Source organism: Pelobates fuscus, chromosome 3, assembly GCF_036172605.1.
Source record: "Pelobates fuscus isolate aPelFus1 chromosome 3, aPelFus1.pri, whole genome shotgun sequence".
Classification (NCBI taxonomy): domain Eukaryota; kingdom Metazoa; phylum Chordata; class Amphibia; order Anura; family Pelobatidae; genus Pelobates; species Pelobates fuscus.
Window position 1 is genome coordinate 361,217,181 of NC_086319.1, and position 16,495 is coordinate 361,233,675.

Consider the following 16,495-nt stretch of genomic DNA (forward strand, 5'->3'; position numbering starts at 1 on the left):
CCAATCTGACGAATTTCAATGTTAAAAAACTGAAAATCAAGTCTTATATTTGACTTTGTAACTTTTGAAAACACCATAAAACATGTACACGAGGAGTACTGTTATACTCAGGAGACTGCTGAACACAAATATTAGTGTTTCAAAACAGTAAAATGTATCACAACAATTATATCATCAGTGTAAGTGCCATTTGTGTGTGAAAAATGAAAAACTGATGATATCATCGATGTAATACATTTTACTGTTTTTACAGTAAGCTTTCAGGGTATGAGTGCTCCCCCTGTTCGGTAATTTATATCTCCCGAACGCCGTTCATGTAGGTGGTTGTGAACAGGAACAGGCAGCGGTCGAAAATTTACCGGTGTTCGCGCGAGCGCCTAGCTGGAAATAGTACAAGGCACTCTATGACCAAGTACCACTGCCCTTATTTGGAACACAAGGTGGCCGTCATTTTCTCAACCATGTGTTCAGTTATACGAAATGGCGGCCACCCAAGAGAAGCACTCATTAATTGTTTCCCTTGAGGTTTCGCACTTAAGTAGTTAAGTATTACTTTACTGAGAGGGTAGTGGATGCATGGAATAGCCTTCCAGCTGAAGTGGTAGAGGTTAACACAGTAAAGGAGTTTAAGCATGCGTGGGATAGGCATAAGGCTATCCTAACTATAAGATAAGGCCAGAGACTAATGAAAGTATTTAGAAAATTCGGCAGACTAGATGGGCCGAAAGGTTCTTATCTGCCGTCACATTCTATGTTTCTATGTTTATGAGGCACAGGGGTGGTCCTCGTTTGGGAGATGAATGGATTACGTTCGTATGAAGTCTCCCGAATGGGCAAAGAAGAACCACACACAATAACTGGGGAAAATACACAAAGTAACAGGGAGGAGATACGGACAGCCAATATAGGGAATAAAAGTAGATTGCAAATGTCAATTCCACTACACTAGTTAAAGCTGCTCTGTCACATTCTGATGTCTTTGCTTAATTTGCAAAACACCCTGATGGTGACCAAGCCACTTGTGCCTGAAGGCAGGAGAATGTGACTTTTAGTTACCTGAAGCTGTCCCTCATAGCTGCCATCAGCATCCAGTGGGTCCTCTTCAGCTCCTAGAACTTTATCCACCAGGAGCTTGCACAAGAGTAAGGGACTGAGGTCAATGGAGGATCCCAAAGACTGCAGAAGTCTCCATAGCCATTGTCTTGCGATGAGCAAAACAATGCCCCATTCCCTCAGCCGTCACTAATAGCTCTGCCTTTTGTCAAGTTTTAATAAGTGTAATTCAGTGTTTGGTTTACACAGTTAAGAGGAGAGCTTAGAAAATGTAATTTTTCTACTTTTTTTTATTTAGTCCACAATCTATTGCCAGGTCTTTCCAAATATTTTTTATTTTTTTGTCAAAAATCTTGAACCTAAAATAATTCAGAGACATATTTAGTTGTTCTCTTTTTAATTTTCTAGGAGCTTGTAATTTGTAGTCATTTCAAAGCTTTAAGAGTTTGTTTGTATATAGACCATTTATTCTATTATTTTGCTATGGACAGTTATATTTCAACTCCTCTCAATATTTATTAAATTATATAAAAATACTTTTTTCGACTTGTGTTTTTATTTTTATTTCAATGGTACACAAAGTCAATCATATATTGTCAATTTTGTGATAAGTTCAACTGTTTCCACTTATCTGTTTGTTAGTATATCTGTAATCTTTAGATAATAGTTCTGTTGGTCGCGAGATGAATATAAAAAGACTGATAGTTGCAGTGCTGTTTATTCAAAAGAGGAGATTCCTTGCTTTGGACCATTAGGTGAGTTAAATAAGTATCTCAATAATATCCTTCAATTTTATTTGATAGAAACTGTTTATACTTCCAAGACTGGTAAATTTGTATTTGCATGGTTTGTTTACAGTATGTTCTTCACACTGTAAGGATTGGGTCAAGAAAAGTGTGTGAATATGACCAAGAGTCCTGCTATCCACAAACAGAGCTGCAACTGGGAAGAAACTTAACTGAGGGTTTTAAAATAAAAATAAAAAAAAAAGGTCTACCTGTTAGTCTGCTGGAAAGTTACATTTTTGCAACTGAGTAAGGCAAAGTTTAGAATATAATTAATATACTACATGAGCAAAACTAGTCAACTATCCTAAAATATTAAACTTGGACCTAACTGAGGTTGAGTTTTCAAATTAGCCCACTGTTATGGTTAAGGTGCCAGGAGCGCCTTGGTTCTGTCCCACAGTAAGATGTCAAACCATTTTAGCAATATTTGACAGCTTTCCTGGTTTCTGCTGGGGACCTACAGTCACATTAGAAACTTCCGGTCATCTCCAACAAAATAATCTAGATTGCTTTATAGAGCAAAACAAAGACCACATTCATTGACTAAGAGCATCAATTGAGAACTCTCAGATAATGAGCATAGTCCTGCATCGGCAGAGCTTTATTCTATATTTACATCCAGACATTCTCAACCTTCATGACCTGATTCTTAAGTTCACAGGAGCTGACTTCAGTGCTGTTCTCTCATGCATGCGTGAGAATACAGTAATGAAGTATATGGAAGAGACCATGGGATCTTCCATAGAAATATTCTTTTCCCTAAAGACATCACTAGTGAAAATGACAAGCTTGACAAAAGGAAACTCTCAAGCTGAGGTAGAATACTGAGACAAAATAATCCCTTCTTTATGTCAGTGTATCTTTTGAAGGCATTGAAATTTCAGTAGAATTCCAACACAGTCAATATGAGTATTTAAAAAAAATAATCCATCTTCATGAAATATTAATGTGTGTGTGTGTGTGTGTGGAGCCACCACCCAAAGGTCAAATGGATATCCATTCAATATACTACTAAAAGTTGACACCTTCCTTACGCCCCATGACTACCAAAACTAAATGCACAATCCATCTGGTATTTAATGTTACCACCTCCCACAACTCAAAAGCAGATTGGCAAATAATACAGGGACTCCACCCAAACACTCCATGCGTTATAAACAATACAAAAAGGTTTAGTGATTGTGGTGCCTAACTTGTCTTTTGGAAGTTTTTGTAGATAGACTCAATGAGCTTTTAAGAATGATATACCATACCTCAACAAGTAAAGGACTTTTCTGTTTTCCTTTAGGATGCAGTTCAATAAATATCTGTTCGTCTTCTCAACTATTGTCATCTGTGCTTCAGCCGCACATTTCCTTGAACAAGAATGGAACGTGTGGAAATCCAAACATGGTACATTTTGTCATATATTTTATATGTAGACCTATCATGACAGCTACACTTTAACCCCTTAAGGACCAAACTTCTGGAATAAAAGGGAATCATGACATGTCACACATGTGATGTGTCCTTAAGGGGTTAACTGAGAACAACACTGAAGGCAGCAAATATATAATTAATCACAATGACCAATTATATATTGGAATGGTTTGATAGTTGTTATAATATTACTTAACTTCTGCATTACACGCACTTACTATTCTAACCAAGAGTCTGTTCCACCACTGTCTTTAAAACATGAAAGAAACCTGAACACAGTTTTATTTTTATAGTGAACAGTACTATGCAATATTCAACTAACGATTAGTTCTTTAGTTGCCTAAACTTTATGATGTGCTCTGTATATTGTCATGTTTTATGGCAGAAAAAGAATATGTCACAGAAAAAAGAGAGATGTTTCGTAGGAAAGCATGGGAAGCTACATGGGACCTGGTACAGAAACACAACCAGCGGGCAGAGCAAGGTCTTGAAACTTACACTCTTGCAATGAATCAGTTTGCAGATCTGGTAAGTTTTAAACAGTGGTAATTATTTCCTGAGGGCAAAATCAAATTAACTATTTCCAGATGAGGAAGCGTTTGTATCATATACATACACATATTAGAGATTACAAACCAAAAAGGGCATATGAGTCCAAAGATGGAGATGGACTAGAATATGCAACAATTAGAAAAATAAGAGTAAGAGACAATGCATATGCACCTTAAAATGTAGGTTAAACACTGTGGTTTTAGATTTAAGGAGGTGCATATCAACCAACCATTTCACGGAAGGAGCAATTCTCCAGGGTCTTAGACAGGGATAACCCCTGATGCCACAAAGAGCCAGACAAAAGGTCTCACAAAAATAGATTTTAAACTTATTTGAAAAAACCTACCACTAGAGACCGCTCTTCTGGTGATTTACCAGGTGGAAATGGAGTGAAAAATATATAAAATAACAACTCACTTGTGTGCAGTGTAGAACCATAATAATATTAGAATAGCAGATTCTCCACTAAAGAGATAGAAACTGGGCCCCAACAAACATATTTAGATAATATGCCCCCAAAGTTGTTTAAATAAATCTTACCTGATACTAGATGTACAAAAATAGATAATTAGGCGTAAGACTAAAAGACCTCTTTAAGAATCTGCAACAACAATATTTGACTAATGAGGGACTAAAAAGTTGTTTTTTATTTGGTCTCCCCAAGCAAATTCCATTCACCAGTTCTCTCAGTTATTAATAGGGGTGACCCTCCAACCTCCCTTAATTTTACCAAGGAGTTATACCCATCAGCAACCAATCTAGTCAATCAAAAAGTGCTGAAATCATTAGTGAAATAAATGTGAAGCAAAAGAGACAGACGCTACGCGCCTTTGTCTGAGGGTCATGGGCAGAGCGAAGAGACCAAGAAGGACCATATCTATGGATCTGTGAAGAGATATGAGGGGCTAGAATTGTTCAGTTGTATAAAGGGAATAACACCCTAAACGTACCAGGAGATCTTCTAACTATAAAAAAAAAAAAAAAAAGGGGGAGAGTCTACAATATCTATACTGAGTAGTGTAAGCACAAAAATCTAAAAATACAGAAAAAAGGAGAAAAAATTAAAAAAAAGAAGAAAGAAGAAAGAAGGAAAAAGAAGAAAAAAGGGGAGCAAGAAAAGAAAAGAGACAAAAACACAGAGATTACATATATACACAGCAGTACTGGCCCAAAATGAATCCAATACGTAAAAAACACACTGGTAAAGATGGAGTATCTAAACGTATCCCAATTGAGAGATATAGTCTCTGTAATTCGTAGATAGGTCCAAAAAAAAGGAACTGCTAAAAATCCTTGAAAAATAAAGGTAAAGGACCTATCTACGAATTACAGAGACTATATCTCTCAATTGGGATATGTTTAGATACTCCATCTTTACCAGTGTGTTTTTTACGTATTGGATTCATTTTGGGCCAGTACTGCTGTGTATATATGTAATCTCTGTGTTTTTGTCTCTTTTCTTTTCTTGCTCCCCTTTTTTCTTCTTTTTCCTTCTTTCTTCTTGCTTCTTTTTTTTAATTTTTTCTCCTTTTTTCTGTATTTTTAGATTTTTGTGCTTACACTACTCAGTATAGATATTGTAGACTCTCCCCCTTTTTTTTTTTTATAGTTAGAAGATCTCCTGGTACGTTTAGGGTGTTATTCCCTTTATACAACAGTTTCATTGTTTTATAGCTTTAATGGGAAGCTCTTTTACCAGTTGAGAACTTCTTCCTATTATATATTTATTTATTTAGTTTCTGTCTTTTAAGACATCTATTCACTTCACCATTTTCTCCACTCATCTAGGGTAGATTTTTTCCACCCATATTTATATCTCTAGAATTGTTCAGTGCTTTACAGGTGTGAATTAGTACCTTGAATTGATTCCTATAGGATACAGGAAGCCAATCTAAGCACTGACAGAGGGCTGAGGTGTGAGAGGACCAACTGGAGAGGAAAATCAGTCTGGCGGCAGCATTCATTACAGACTTTAGTGGGGCAATGCGACTTTTGGGAAAAACATTTATGAGAGGCTTACAATAATCCATGCAAGAAATTACTAGAACATGGACATGCTCCTTAGTAGCATCTTGCATAAGAAAGGGGTGGATTTATTATTTTATTTTTATATAATAAATATCCCTTTTTACGGAAGAATTCACTGGTTAATAGGTTTTGGTCACTAAAAGGACGAGTCCGGAGAGGAGTCCGAGGAAGGAACTCGAGCCCTCTACTACAATACTACTACGAATATGCAGGAAACAGTTCAGGGTTACCGTTTTGTGGGTTCACCGCTGCGATCCGCTCAGTGCACTTGAGCCGAGTGAGAAAGCTTGCCCCTCTGTAGAACGACACACCTCGCTCCCGCTGTAATAAAGTCCGTACTCCTCAAGATAACAGGCTAAAATGCTGCCAGCACCATCAACGTGTTTCGCCCCAATGACTGAGGGTGCTGTGGCTGAACTTAGGCATTTTATATCCCATGCTCTGCTCAGGATATCCATGATCCTTAAAGGTGTCTACCCTTTGTACTAAGGCTAATAGATATTCTAAATGTTTTAACTTTTCCAAGTGCAGTAGGAGTCACCACATATCTTTCTAATCTTATACCTTGCTGATAAACATGCCCTAGTAGAAGAATTTACACAGTATCCTACAAGAGAGTTCTATTGTAGGCTTTTTATTTTTAATTTTAATTCTTTATTTTTGTTGTGCAAGCTTTACATCATGCTTGAATAGCCACGACAGTCATATCAAGCTCAATTGTAACAGTTGATAACATCGGTATGGCATTTAGAGTTACTGCACATTTTTAAATGGGAATAATAAAAACTTAGGGTATAACAGCAGCCTATTATCTTATAGGCAGATTAGTTTCCGTGTGGACAGTGGCGTTTGTCTAGGGCCAAGGTACAGTTATTAATGCCATAGGCCCGTAGTAGTGGGCCTAGTGTGTGACTGTTGTGTTCTGTAAGTTGCGGCTTTTGCCTGACCTGCTCCCTTGGGTTGGGGCAGGTGTACCTTAGCTGTTAAGGTGTGGGGAAACAACGTAAATTGGCCGACTGGAGTGGTCAGTTTCAGTGTATGTAGTGGTGGCGAGAGTACGGCCCAGATTAGCGTAGGCTTTCATATTGTAGGCTTTTTAATTTGCATATGTATTGCCTCTTACTGTAATTTTTCTAATTTTTCTAATTTATATTCTAATAAAGTTGTTCTACCATTATTTTATCTATTGGAGGGATCTCCATCGTTGGACTCATATGCCGTTTTAGGCCTATTTGTCTATTTTGTAATCTAATTGAATTGTTGTGGGTTACCCCCACTTGGAGACTCTTAGGAACAGTTATTTGGTTCCCTAGTGGTACCTTTTTGTTATTTTCACATATTAGAGATTCTAATACTTCTTGATGTTATTTTCAAACCTTTGCCCCTATAATTTAAGAATATGTCCTCTTGTTGTGGTAGGTTTTTCTTCTTTTAAATATACTTTCCTCTTTTAACAATAAATATTTAACAATCACAGTAATGAAAAGGTTGAATGTTATATTACTTACATGGATGTTACCGTATATACTCGAGTATAAGCCGAGTTTTTCAGCACATTTTTGAAAAACTCGGCTCTCGCGAGACTTACAGTGTGAGCTGACAGAAGAGCTGACCGGACGGCGCGGAGAGGTAAGTAACTCCTGACAGGAGCTGCAGGAGAGGTAAGTAACGCTCTCTCACAGCCCCCACAGCCCCCACAGAACTGCCAATGCTGGACCACCAGGGAAGGAGAGCCCCCCTCCCTGCCATATATCAAGCAGGGAGGGGGGACAAAAAAAACTATAATAATAATAAAAATAACATCAAAAACAATGAAATTAAATAAAAAAAATAATTAGAAATAATAATATTAAAAAAAAAAAAATACAAAAATAAATAAAATTGCCCACCCCCCACCAAGGCTCTGCAACACACACACACACATTGCACTCATACACACTGCACTCATACACACTGCACTCATACACACTGCACTCATACACACACTGCACTCATACACACACTACATTCATACACACACTGCATTCATACACACACTGCATTCATACACACTGCATTCATACACACTGCATTCATACACACTGCATTCATACACACTGCACTCATACACACACTGCATTCATACACACACACTGCACTCATACACACACTGCACTCATACGCACACTGCATTCATACACACACGCTGCACTCATACACACACGCTGCATTCATACACACACACTGTAAATAAATATTCAATTGATATATTTTTTTTAGGATCTAATTTTATTTAGAAATTAACCAGTAGCTGCTGCATTTCCCACCCTAGTCTTATACTCGAGTCAATAAGTTTTCCCAGTTTTTTGGGGTAAAATTAGGGGCCTCGGCTTATATTCGGGACGGCTTATACTCGAGTAGATACGGTAATTAGGGTATTAGAGTGATTGTGGACAGTATTTATATTAACCTCTGAGTCTCCACTCACAATCTTTGTGCATGATGGAGAGATATGGAGTCCCCTGGGTCACTAAGAAGCTCGGTGACAAAGATGTAATTTTGTTTTTTTTTTTTAAAGGGTGGTTACAGTGGGAGGCATGTAGTGTCTGAGCCTATCTATCATTCATGAATATTGTGAGTGATAGACAAATGTGGGACCTTTTCACAATTGTATAATACAGCTTTTATTATTTCAGACTTGAATTGGCATTCACTTCTTCATATCTACAAACTGTCCTTATTTAGGAGGGTAGTCCATATTTTGGGCCCAAATCCATCCGTCTCTCTTTTCTATCTTAATGTTCCTATGTTCTAGGAGCTCCATATTGTTGGTGTGTCTAAATGTGTAACCCAGCTGCACAGCAATAATACTCACTACAATAAATGTGTTTAAAAATTAGTCTGTGTAAATAAAATACATTGTTCTTCTTCTAAATTAAATTTTAGTTAGTTTGTTAGTAATGTACTTAAAATGTATCAGAACAGCCCTGCCCTCTAACCACGTCACACCCTTTACACCCCTAAAATTAAAATATCCCTCTTTGGCCATTTGGAATGTTGGGAGGTATCTACTAGTAACTCCAAGTCTCCATCTTACTCAGTGAATGATGGGCACACATGCATCCCACTTGATCACTATATACTTTTTATGATTGGGGGCAGTAAAAATACAGGAGGAGAGGGCCGAGCTGTGACCTAAGTTCAAAGCATCCCATTCACTCATGCATATTTTTATCTTGTGTCATGAAACTTTTAGGGAGCTGCGGTCAGTTAAACATTAGAAAGTTACCATGTATTATTAGAATATTTAAAATAGTAATTTCTAATTACTGTAATGCATTAAGCATTGATATATAAGATAACAGACAGAGCATTCTCTCTGTGATACGTAGTGAACATTTTGTAATAGTAAACTGTACAAATACACAATTTCAGACCCCAGAGGAACGTAAACCACGCAGTTGCTTTCGCCTGAAGAATAAATTCATACCATCAAATCGTTCTACAATCCACCATAGAAAACTCACCAGCAGTCCAGATACAGTCGACTGGAGAGAAAAGAATTGTGATACTCCAATTAAAAGCCAAGGTCACTGTGGCTCATGCTGGGCATTTGCAGTGGTAAAAAATATTTCAATGACCATTTACTTATTTGGATTTATCCTGCTAAATTACTGTACTGCAAAATGACGCATTGTTTGTATGTATTTGTGTTTTAAGGTGGGTGTTATTGAAAGCCGTTACTGCATTCAGACTGGTAAACTCATTAGACTGAGTGAGCAACAGCTTGTCGATTGTGATGAGACAAACGATGGATGCTGTGGTGGGATGCCAATTGATGCCCTGGCATATACTGCAGAATATGGCATTATGAGGAACAGAGACTATGAGTATGCAGACAAGGTAAGACTTCTTTCTTTTTTTCATTTATGAACAGTGGTTGCCATACTTAAAAACACGTGTTATTATACACAGTTTCTTATCTATTTTATTTTTAAGGGACACCATGGACACCCAGACCATGTCTACTCATTGAAGTGGTCTGAGTGCAGTGTCCCTGTCCCCTGTAGCCCTGCAATATTTGCCATCTGCCATGATTAAGACTGCCTCTAGTGGCTGTCTACTAGACAGCCACTAGAGGAGCTTCCTGCTGTTTCACAGAGTTAACCTCTGTGAAACGATGCTGAACATCCTCACACTGTGCAATAGGACACCTAGCATCTTCAAAATCCCCCGTAGTAAAGCGTCTTCAATGGCCCCTTGTGATGACGCCAGTGGAAGCACAGCCAGCACTGAGGTACTTTGCATTGAAAAAAAGGTAAGAGTTTCGAGAGTTTTTAACCCTTTAAATTCCATGAGTGGGACTGAGGGGGGAGGCAGAGGGACACAATAGTATTAGCAATGCATCTTTGCATTTCTAACACTATAGTGCTCCTTTAAGAACTGGGGTTTATGGTGGGAAAACACTGTACTCTGATTGACTGGGACAATATACACCTGATAACGCAATCACATTGCAATGGAGAGCACCCAGGGATATAGAAGTGTTTTCGTCCTCTGCCTTTTGTTCAAATTCTTAATTTTGCTTCCATCTTTTGGTTTGTAAGCATTTCCTATTTCCTTTGTATTTTGAATTATTTATTGTAATTTTTTTATTTATTTTTTTGTAGACTCAAACATTTTTTTGTAAACTTAATCTAATTAGGTTAGTTACTTGTTGAGTTTTTGCTCAATAAATTAGTTGCTGCCTTGTCCCTTCACTAAGCCATATCTAGTGTTTGGGCATGTGGTTGGGAGAACATTTTGTCATCCATTTGTTATCCAGTGCTTGGCTGGTGCTTGTGAGATACTCCTGAAGATACTCAGGTTGTGGGATGAGTAGTGCTGAGATATCAAGTTGTAGAAATAAATCAAAGTCTGAGACAGGTCCGTCTTTTCCGTCACAAATATGCTTACCTTTTCACAATGGCAGGATATCACAAAAAAACACCTGCCAGAAAACCAAGAAAGGTGATTTGAAAACATATAAAGCAAAGAATTCCATTATCGCCAATGTATTCCTTTTCAAAAGAAAACTAAACAAAGCATTCCTCAAGCAAACAAAAAAGTTACATGTGCACTATCCCAAAACTCCATGCACAGGGTTTAAAGTTGTATACGTGTGTTTGCTTTTGTATTACAAAGCCATGTGACAGTGCTGCCACCCACCACATGGGTCCTTTTTATTAAGTGAGTAGGGGGTCTAGAAAAATACATCTCTCTGTCTCATTCGAGATTTTGTCTTTTATCTGAAAGCAGCAAGGTGAATTGTTAGTGTCACCTACCAAGAGGTTTTGCCTTGACGTGGCAGGTGAGTTTATACTTTTATAGAAACATAGAAACATGGATTGTGACGGCAGATAAGAACCATTCGGCCCATCTAGTCTGCCCAATTTTCTAAATACTTTTATTAGTCACTGGCTTTATCTTATAGTTAGGATAGCCTTATGCCTATCCCACGCATGCTTAGACTCCCTCACTGTGTTAACCTCTACCACTTCAACTGGAAGGCTATTCCATTAATCCACTACCCTCTCAGTAAAGTAATACTTCCTGATATTATTTTTTGAGTTTTTATGTTAGAGAATGCTGTTCAATATGACACTTGCTGGAGTCCATCCGAATCACCTCTTTGGGTAAAAAAATAAAATAAAATAAAAAAATTAAAAAACATATATTTCTCTAAAAAAAAGCCACCAGTTATAGGAATGTGGGAAAGTGTGCAAGTAACTCTTTATTTATTGTTTTTGGTTGTTATTCTATGTATTGGGCTGATGCGTCATTGTTGCTGCCCAGGAGTAGTGGGAGCTTGAGGCTTGAGCACAGGGCTTAATTTTGTATGTTTGTATGAACTCCACCTCACTGACTGTGACAGCCACGGTTACCAGCCATATACCTGTATGCTGTAGGATGGACAAGCAGCAATCTATGGAAACCTGTACACTAAGCTTACCTGAAGAAATAATATTGGAAACATTGAAAGTCCACTTTTTATGTTTTGGAATAAATACACTCACAAATCTGTTTCTTTGTTTCATTTTGATTTTACTTTTATGAATTGTTTCTGTTTAGCAATCTGAGTGCGCATATGATGAAGATAAAGCAATCATGTTGAATGTGGAAAAATACTATAAGCTTCCTGGAGAAGAAAACATGGCACGAGAGGTGGAACTTAATGGACCAATTACTGTTGGAATTGCAGTTAGCGACACATTTATGTTTTATAAAGAAGGTAAAAAAAGCACAGCAATGATAACACAAGGTTTAAGGAAGTGGTTTTGGTCCGATGACCCTGTCTCTTTTCTTTGGCAATGTAAAAGATTGCCATTTTGGAGAAATGGCAGTGTTTGCATGTTGCCTAAGTTGCACTGATAATGGCTGTAAAACTGACTGTTACTAGAGGTGATTCTTTACTGAAGACTTTCAATTTTCCTATGTTCCCACAACTTCTCCAGATTGACAAAATACATTAGCGTGAATTACTTCATTGGAAGTGGAGAGGCTGCAGAATGAATATATTTTCCCAGTGCTGAATTACATTATTAAAAAAAATATATATTTTATAAATTATTTTTATATCTTTTTCTAACTTTTTTTTTTTTTTTAACAAGTGGGGCAGTAATATAGACACAGTAAGAAACACTCTAACATACACTCTAACTAGGGTCCCTTATTCCAAAAAATGACTCATAACATGTCATTTGGACCATATACCATTATAGGACTTTATATTTAGGGCATGCATTAATGTCTGGATTAGCTAACATTCGATAATGTGATTAAATCTAGAAAACAACTTCAACTAGATATGTATAAATTAAATTACCGCATCTCTAAAGTTTTAATGACCTTTTTGCCATGTCGCTAAACACATTATAGTTAAGTTGGATAGCCAAAATTTAACTGTGACCTTACTACTATGTGTTTTGATTAAAAAAGTAATACGGTTATCAAAGCATCTCTTTAAAACATAGGGGTGTATAATGGAGATTGCGCTGAAGAGCCAAATCATGCAATAATCATTGTGGGTTATGGAAGTCAACCGAGTGACGATGATCCAGATGAGATTGAAGATTACTGGATAATTAGGAACAGGTATAGTATTAATTATGTTCTAGTAAGAACTGATCATTGAGTTCAGCTACAATACACAATGTACTCTGAATGTTATTATATAACCCATTAATTTTTGGCACTGAATTAAGCTAGTGAAACTAGTGCAATGTGATTATTCAGATGTTCTATTGTGAACGTGCAGAGTTATCCTCACTAGGTCTTCTTCAGCTTCAATGGAGACTCATCTCAGAAGCTCAATGTGAATAAAAACTTACAGAAACACCTTGAACGCAGTAGAGTGCAAGGTGTCAAGAGATCAAGCTAATCTTGGCCTGATAAAACTATTTCAGAATTCCAGAGATGATAATCTTTATTTTTCCAAAGAACAAATATCACCAGTAGGTCACCATGAAGGTTTAGTCATATTTTTGCTGAAATATAAATTATGACAGCATATAATAATAAATCAGCCCTCTCATTGCCATTGTGGTCTCGCTGTCAGTTTGTGGTTTTGATGCAGCCATCAAGTATTTGTTATAACCAACATTTTACCTGAAAATACTTGAGCTCTATATTGTATAAAGGTGTCCATCCACAAATTTGCATGGATCTTAACATAGCAGAAATAATCTACAGAAACACTCAGCAGTAGGTGATAGATATATATTGAATTATTATATTATTAGCCAGGCCTTAAGTTACTCACCACCGTAAGCCATATTATACCTACCAGGGTTGGATTTTTACTTGCTTTGACTAAATTTTAACTTGACAATGGCTAGTAGCAAGTGAGAATTTTGTGCCAATCCCAACTGGAATTCCAAACAAGATTTCCATTGGGACATCTGATAGGCCCCCTAAGATTGTGGTCCCAGGGCAGCTGCGCCTGCTCAATTCCAGTAGTTCCTCCACTGATTACACTATTATGAGTATCTAACAGTATAATAATATATTACGGACCTCTAGTGTTTCATATTGGTAGATGATTGCATTATTGTTAATATTAAAAAAAATTATTACCTTTTCCTTGTAGTTGGGGTGAAACCTGGGGAGAACATGGTTATGGGAAAATGAAGAGGAACGTTAACCAATGTGGTATAGGTTCAGAGGCAGCTGCTATTGATTTGACAGGCCTCTGAAGAACAGCTTGTGCATCACCAAATGATCCTATGATTATTAAGAAGTCCTTTCCTACTGCAGAAAATGATGTTCAATTAAGATAATGAAAGTTTTGAAATTTTGAGTTGTGCTGCGTTCTGTTAAGGCTGATATACATTGTCCTAGCTTGCAATTTATTTTTAAGCAAAACTCTGTACTAGCTTTTAATTAAAGAAAATGATTGAGATATATTTGACCATTTGATTTTTGTTTCTATGGCTCTCAAAGCAGGAGACCTCTCAAAGCAGGATACCAGAAAATAGTCACTGATCGAAAAGAGATCTGTGGAAAAAAAGTAGTTTGTTTATGAATCTAGAAAACAAAAACAACAACAAGCAACAAGAAAAACATAAATGTAAGGCAATCTGAAGCATTTCATCAAATTACTCTGAATGCAATAGCAAGGAACTTCTTCAATTGAAGCAGCGATGTTGCTAGGGTTAAAAAATACCTTGGGCATAAGCCCAAATAAAATTTTTAGAACCCTCCTCAAAGTCACACAACTTGTGCCAACCACATTCACCCTTCTGACACATCTTCTGCATGACACAGTAATGAATACATACATAAATAAATACAATCACATCTGCATATGTACATTCATTTAAATCTTGGCTATTCTTGGCTGACATGGACAGGTGAGAATAAGTGTTACAATGTGTTTTCTATTTCAGAGTGTCCATGGAACATGGGGATGACCATATTAGATTATTAGAATTGCCAACAAGAATATTGTATTGATAGCATTGATTTCCATGGCCACACTTGTGCTGTGTGTTTATAAAAACTGTATTATAAATCTAACATAAGACACCGAGACATAGAACATCAAGGCAAGGATGTCTCCACCAACACTCTGACTGTCCAGCAGATACCATCATTTCTATTTATATAGCGCCAACTAATTCCACAGAGCTTTACAATATTATGAAAGGGGGAAAAATTTACAGTAAATGAGACAACTACACAGTGACCCAGGAACAATAGGTAGATGAGGACCCTGCTCAAACAAACTTACAGTCTAGATGGGGTGGTGTACACAGAACAGGGCAGCAAGGTGGACAGCCACCAAACAAGGTGGAAACGTAGCAGAGCTGGAGGTGAGAGTGGAGTATGGCTCTTTAGGAGAGTAAGAGACAGATTTGGATAAGTATACATAAGTTACTCTGGGAGTCCATAGTCATTTCTGAACAGGTGTGTTTTGAGGGACTTCTTAAACAATTGAAGACTAGGGGAGAATCTGATGAGGGTAGACAGGCTGTTTCAAAAGAAGGGCGTCACCCACAAGAAGGCCAGCAAGTATGAGTTAGCAGTAAGGGTGCGAGCAGCGGACAGGTAAAGGTCACTGGCAGAGCGGAGAGATCGAGAAGGGGCATATCTATGTATCAGAAAAGAAATGCAAGAGGTGCTAGAATTGGTTAAAGCTTTAAAAGGAAGGGTTAGTATTTTGAATTGACACCTATATGATACAGGAAGTCAGTGAAAGGAACGACAGAGAGGCGAGGTATGAGAGGAACGACGGGTGAGAAAGATCAGCCTGGTGGCAGCATTCATTACCGATTGTAGCGGGCAGTTTGGCTTTTGGGGAGACCAACTAGGAAAGAATTACAGTAATCCATACAAGATATTACCAGAGTAACAACAAGCTCCTTGGCAGCATCTTGCGTGAGAAAGGGGCGGATGCAGGTGATATTTTTAGGGTGGAATCGACAGGTTTTAGCAACATACTGGATATGTGGTGCAAAGGTGAGGCCAGGATCAAAGATAACACTAAGACAATGAGCTTGCAAAGATGAACTGATGCAAGCACCATCGACATACAGGGAAAGCGAAGGGGGAGGATCAGCATTATGAGGGGGGAAATAAGAAGCTCAGTTTTAGAGAGATTGAGTTTCAGAAAGCTGGAGGACATCCAATCAGAAATTGAAGATAGGCAAGCAGGGACACGTTGCAGGACCACAGGGGAGAGATTAGGGGAGAAGAGATATATCTGGGTGTCATCTGCATACATGTGGTAGCGGAATCCAAAGGAGTTAATGAGTTTGCCAAGAGAGGCAGTATAAAGAGAGAACAGAAGGGCACCAAAAACAGATCCTTGGGGGACTCCAACTGAGACAGGATGACAGGGAGAGTTGTGATTGCAAAAGGAGACACTGAACAAATGTTAGGAGAGATAGGAGGAGAACCACGAGAGGACAGTGTAAGAGAGACTGAGGGGATTGAAGAGTTTGGAGAAGGAGGACATGATCAACAGTGTCAAAGGTAGCATAGAGGTCAAGAAGAATTAGTATGGAGTAGTGGCCTTTGAATTTAGCTGTGATTAGGTCATTTGTAACTTTAATAAGAGCAGTCTAAGTAGAGTGAAGAGGGTGAAAGCCGGATTGAAGAGGATCGAGGAGGGAGTTGGAATTTAGGAAGTGAGT

At 37.8% G+C, this 16,495-nt stretch overlaps 1 protein-coding gene across 1 annotated transcript; it reads left to right on the plus strand.

The window, feature by feature from the left end:
• The first annotated feature begins 1,739 nt into the window (after window positions 1-1,739).
• Window positions 1,740-14,263, plus strand: LOC134601392 (uncharacterized). Its single transcript, XM_063445868.1, has 8 exons — window positions 1,740-1,808; window positions 3,130-3,233; window positions 3,646-3,788; window positions 9,255-9,440; window positions 9,540-9,722; window positions 11,931-12,090; window positions 12,833-12,953; window positions 13,948-14,263. Exons 2-8 carry the CDS (start codon window positions 3,131-3,133, stop codon window positions 14,051-14,053), a joined length of 1,002 nt encoding a protein of 333 aa, XP_063301938.1. The 5' UTR covers window positions 1,740-1,808; window position 3,130; the 3' UTR covers window positions 14,054-14,263.
• The last annotated feature ends 2,232 nt before the right edge of the window (window positions 14,264-16,495 follow it).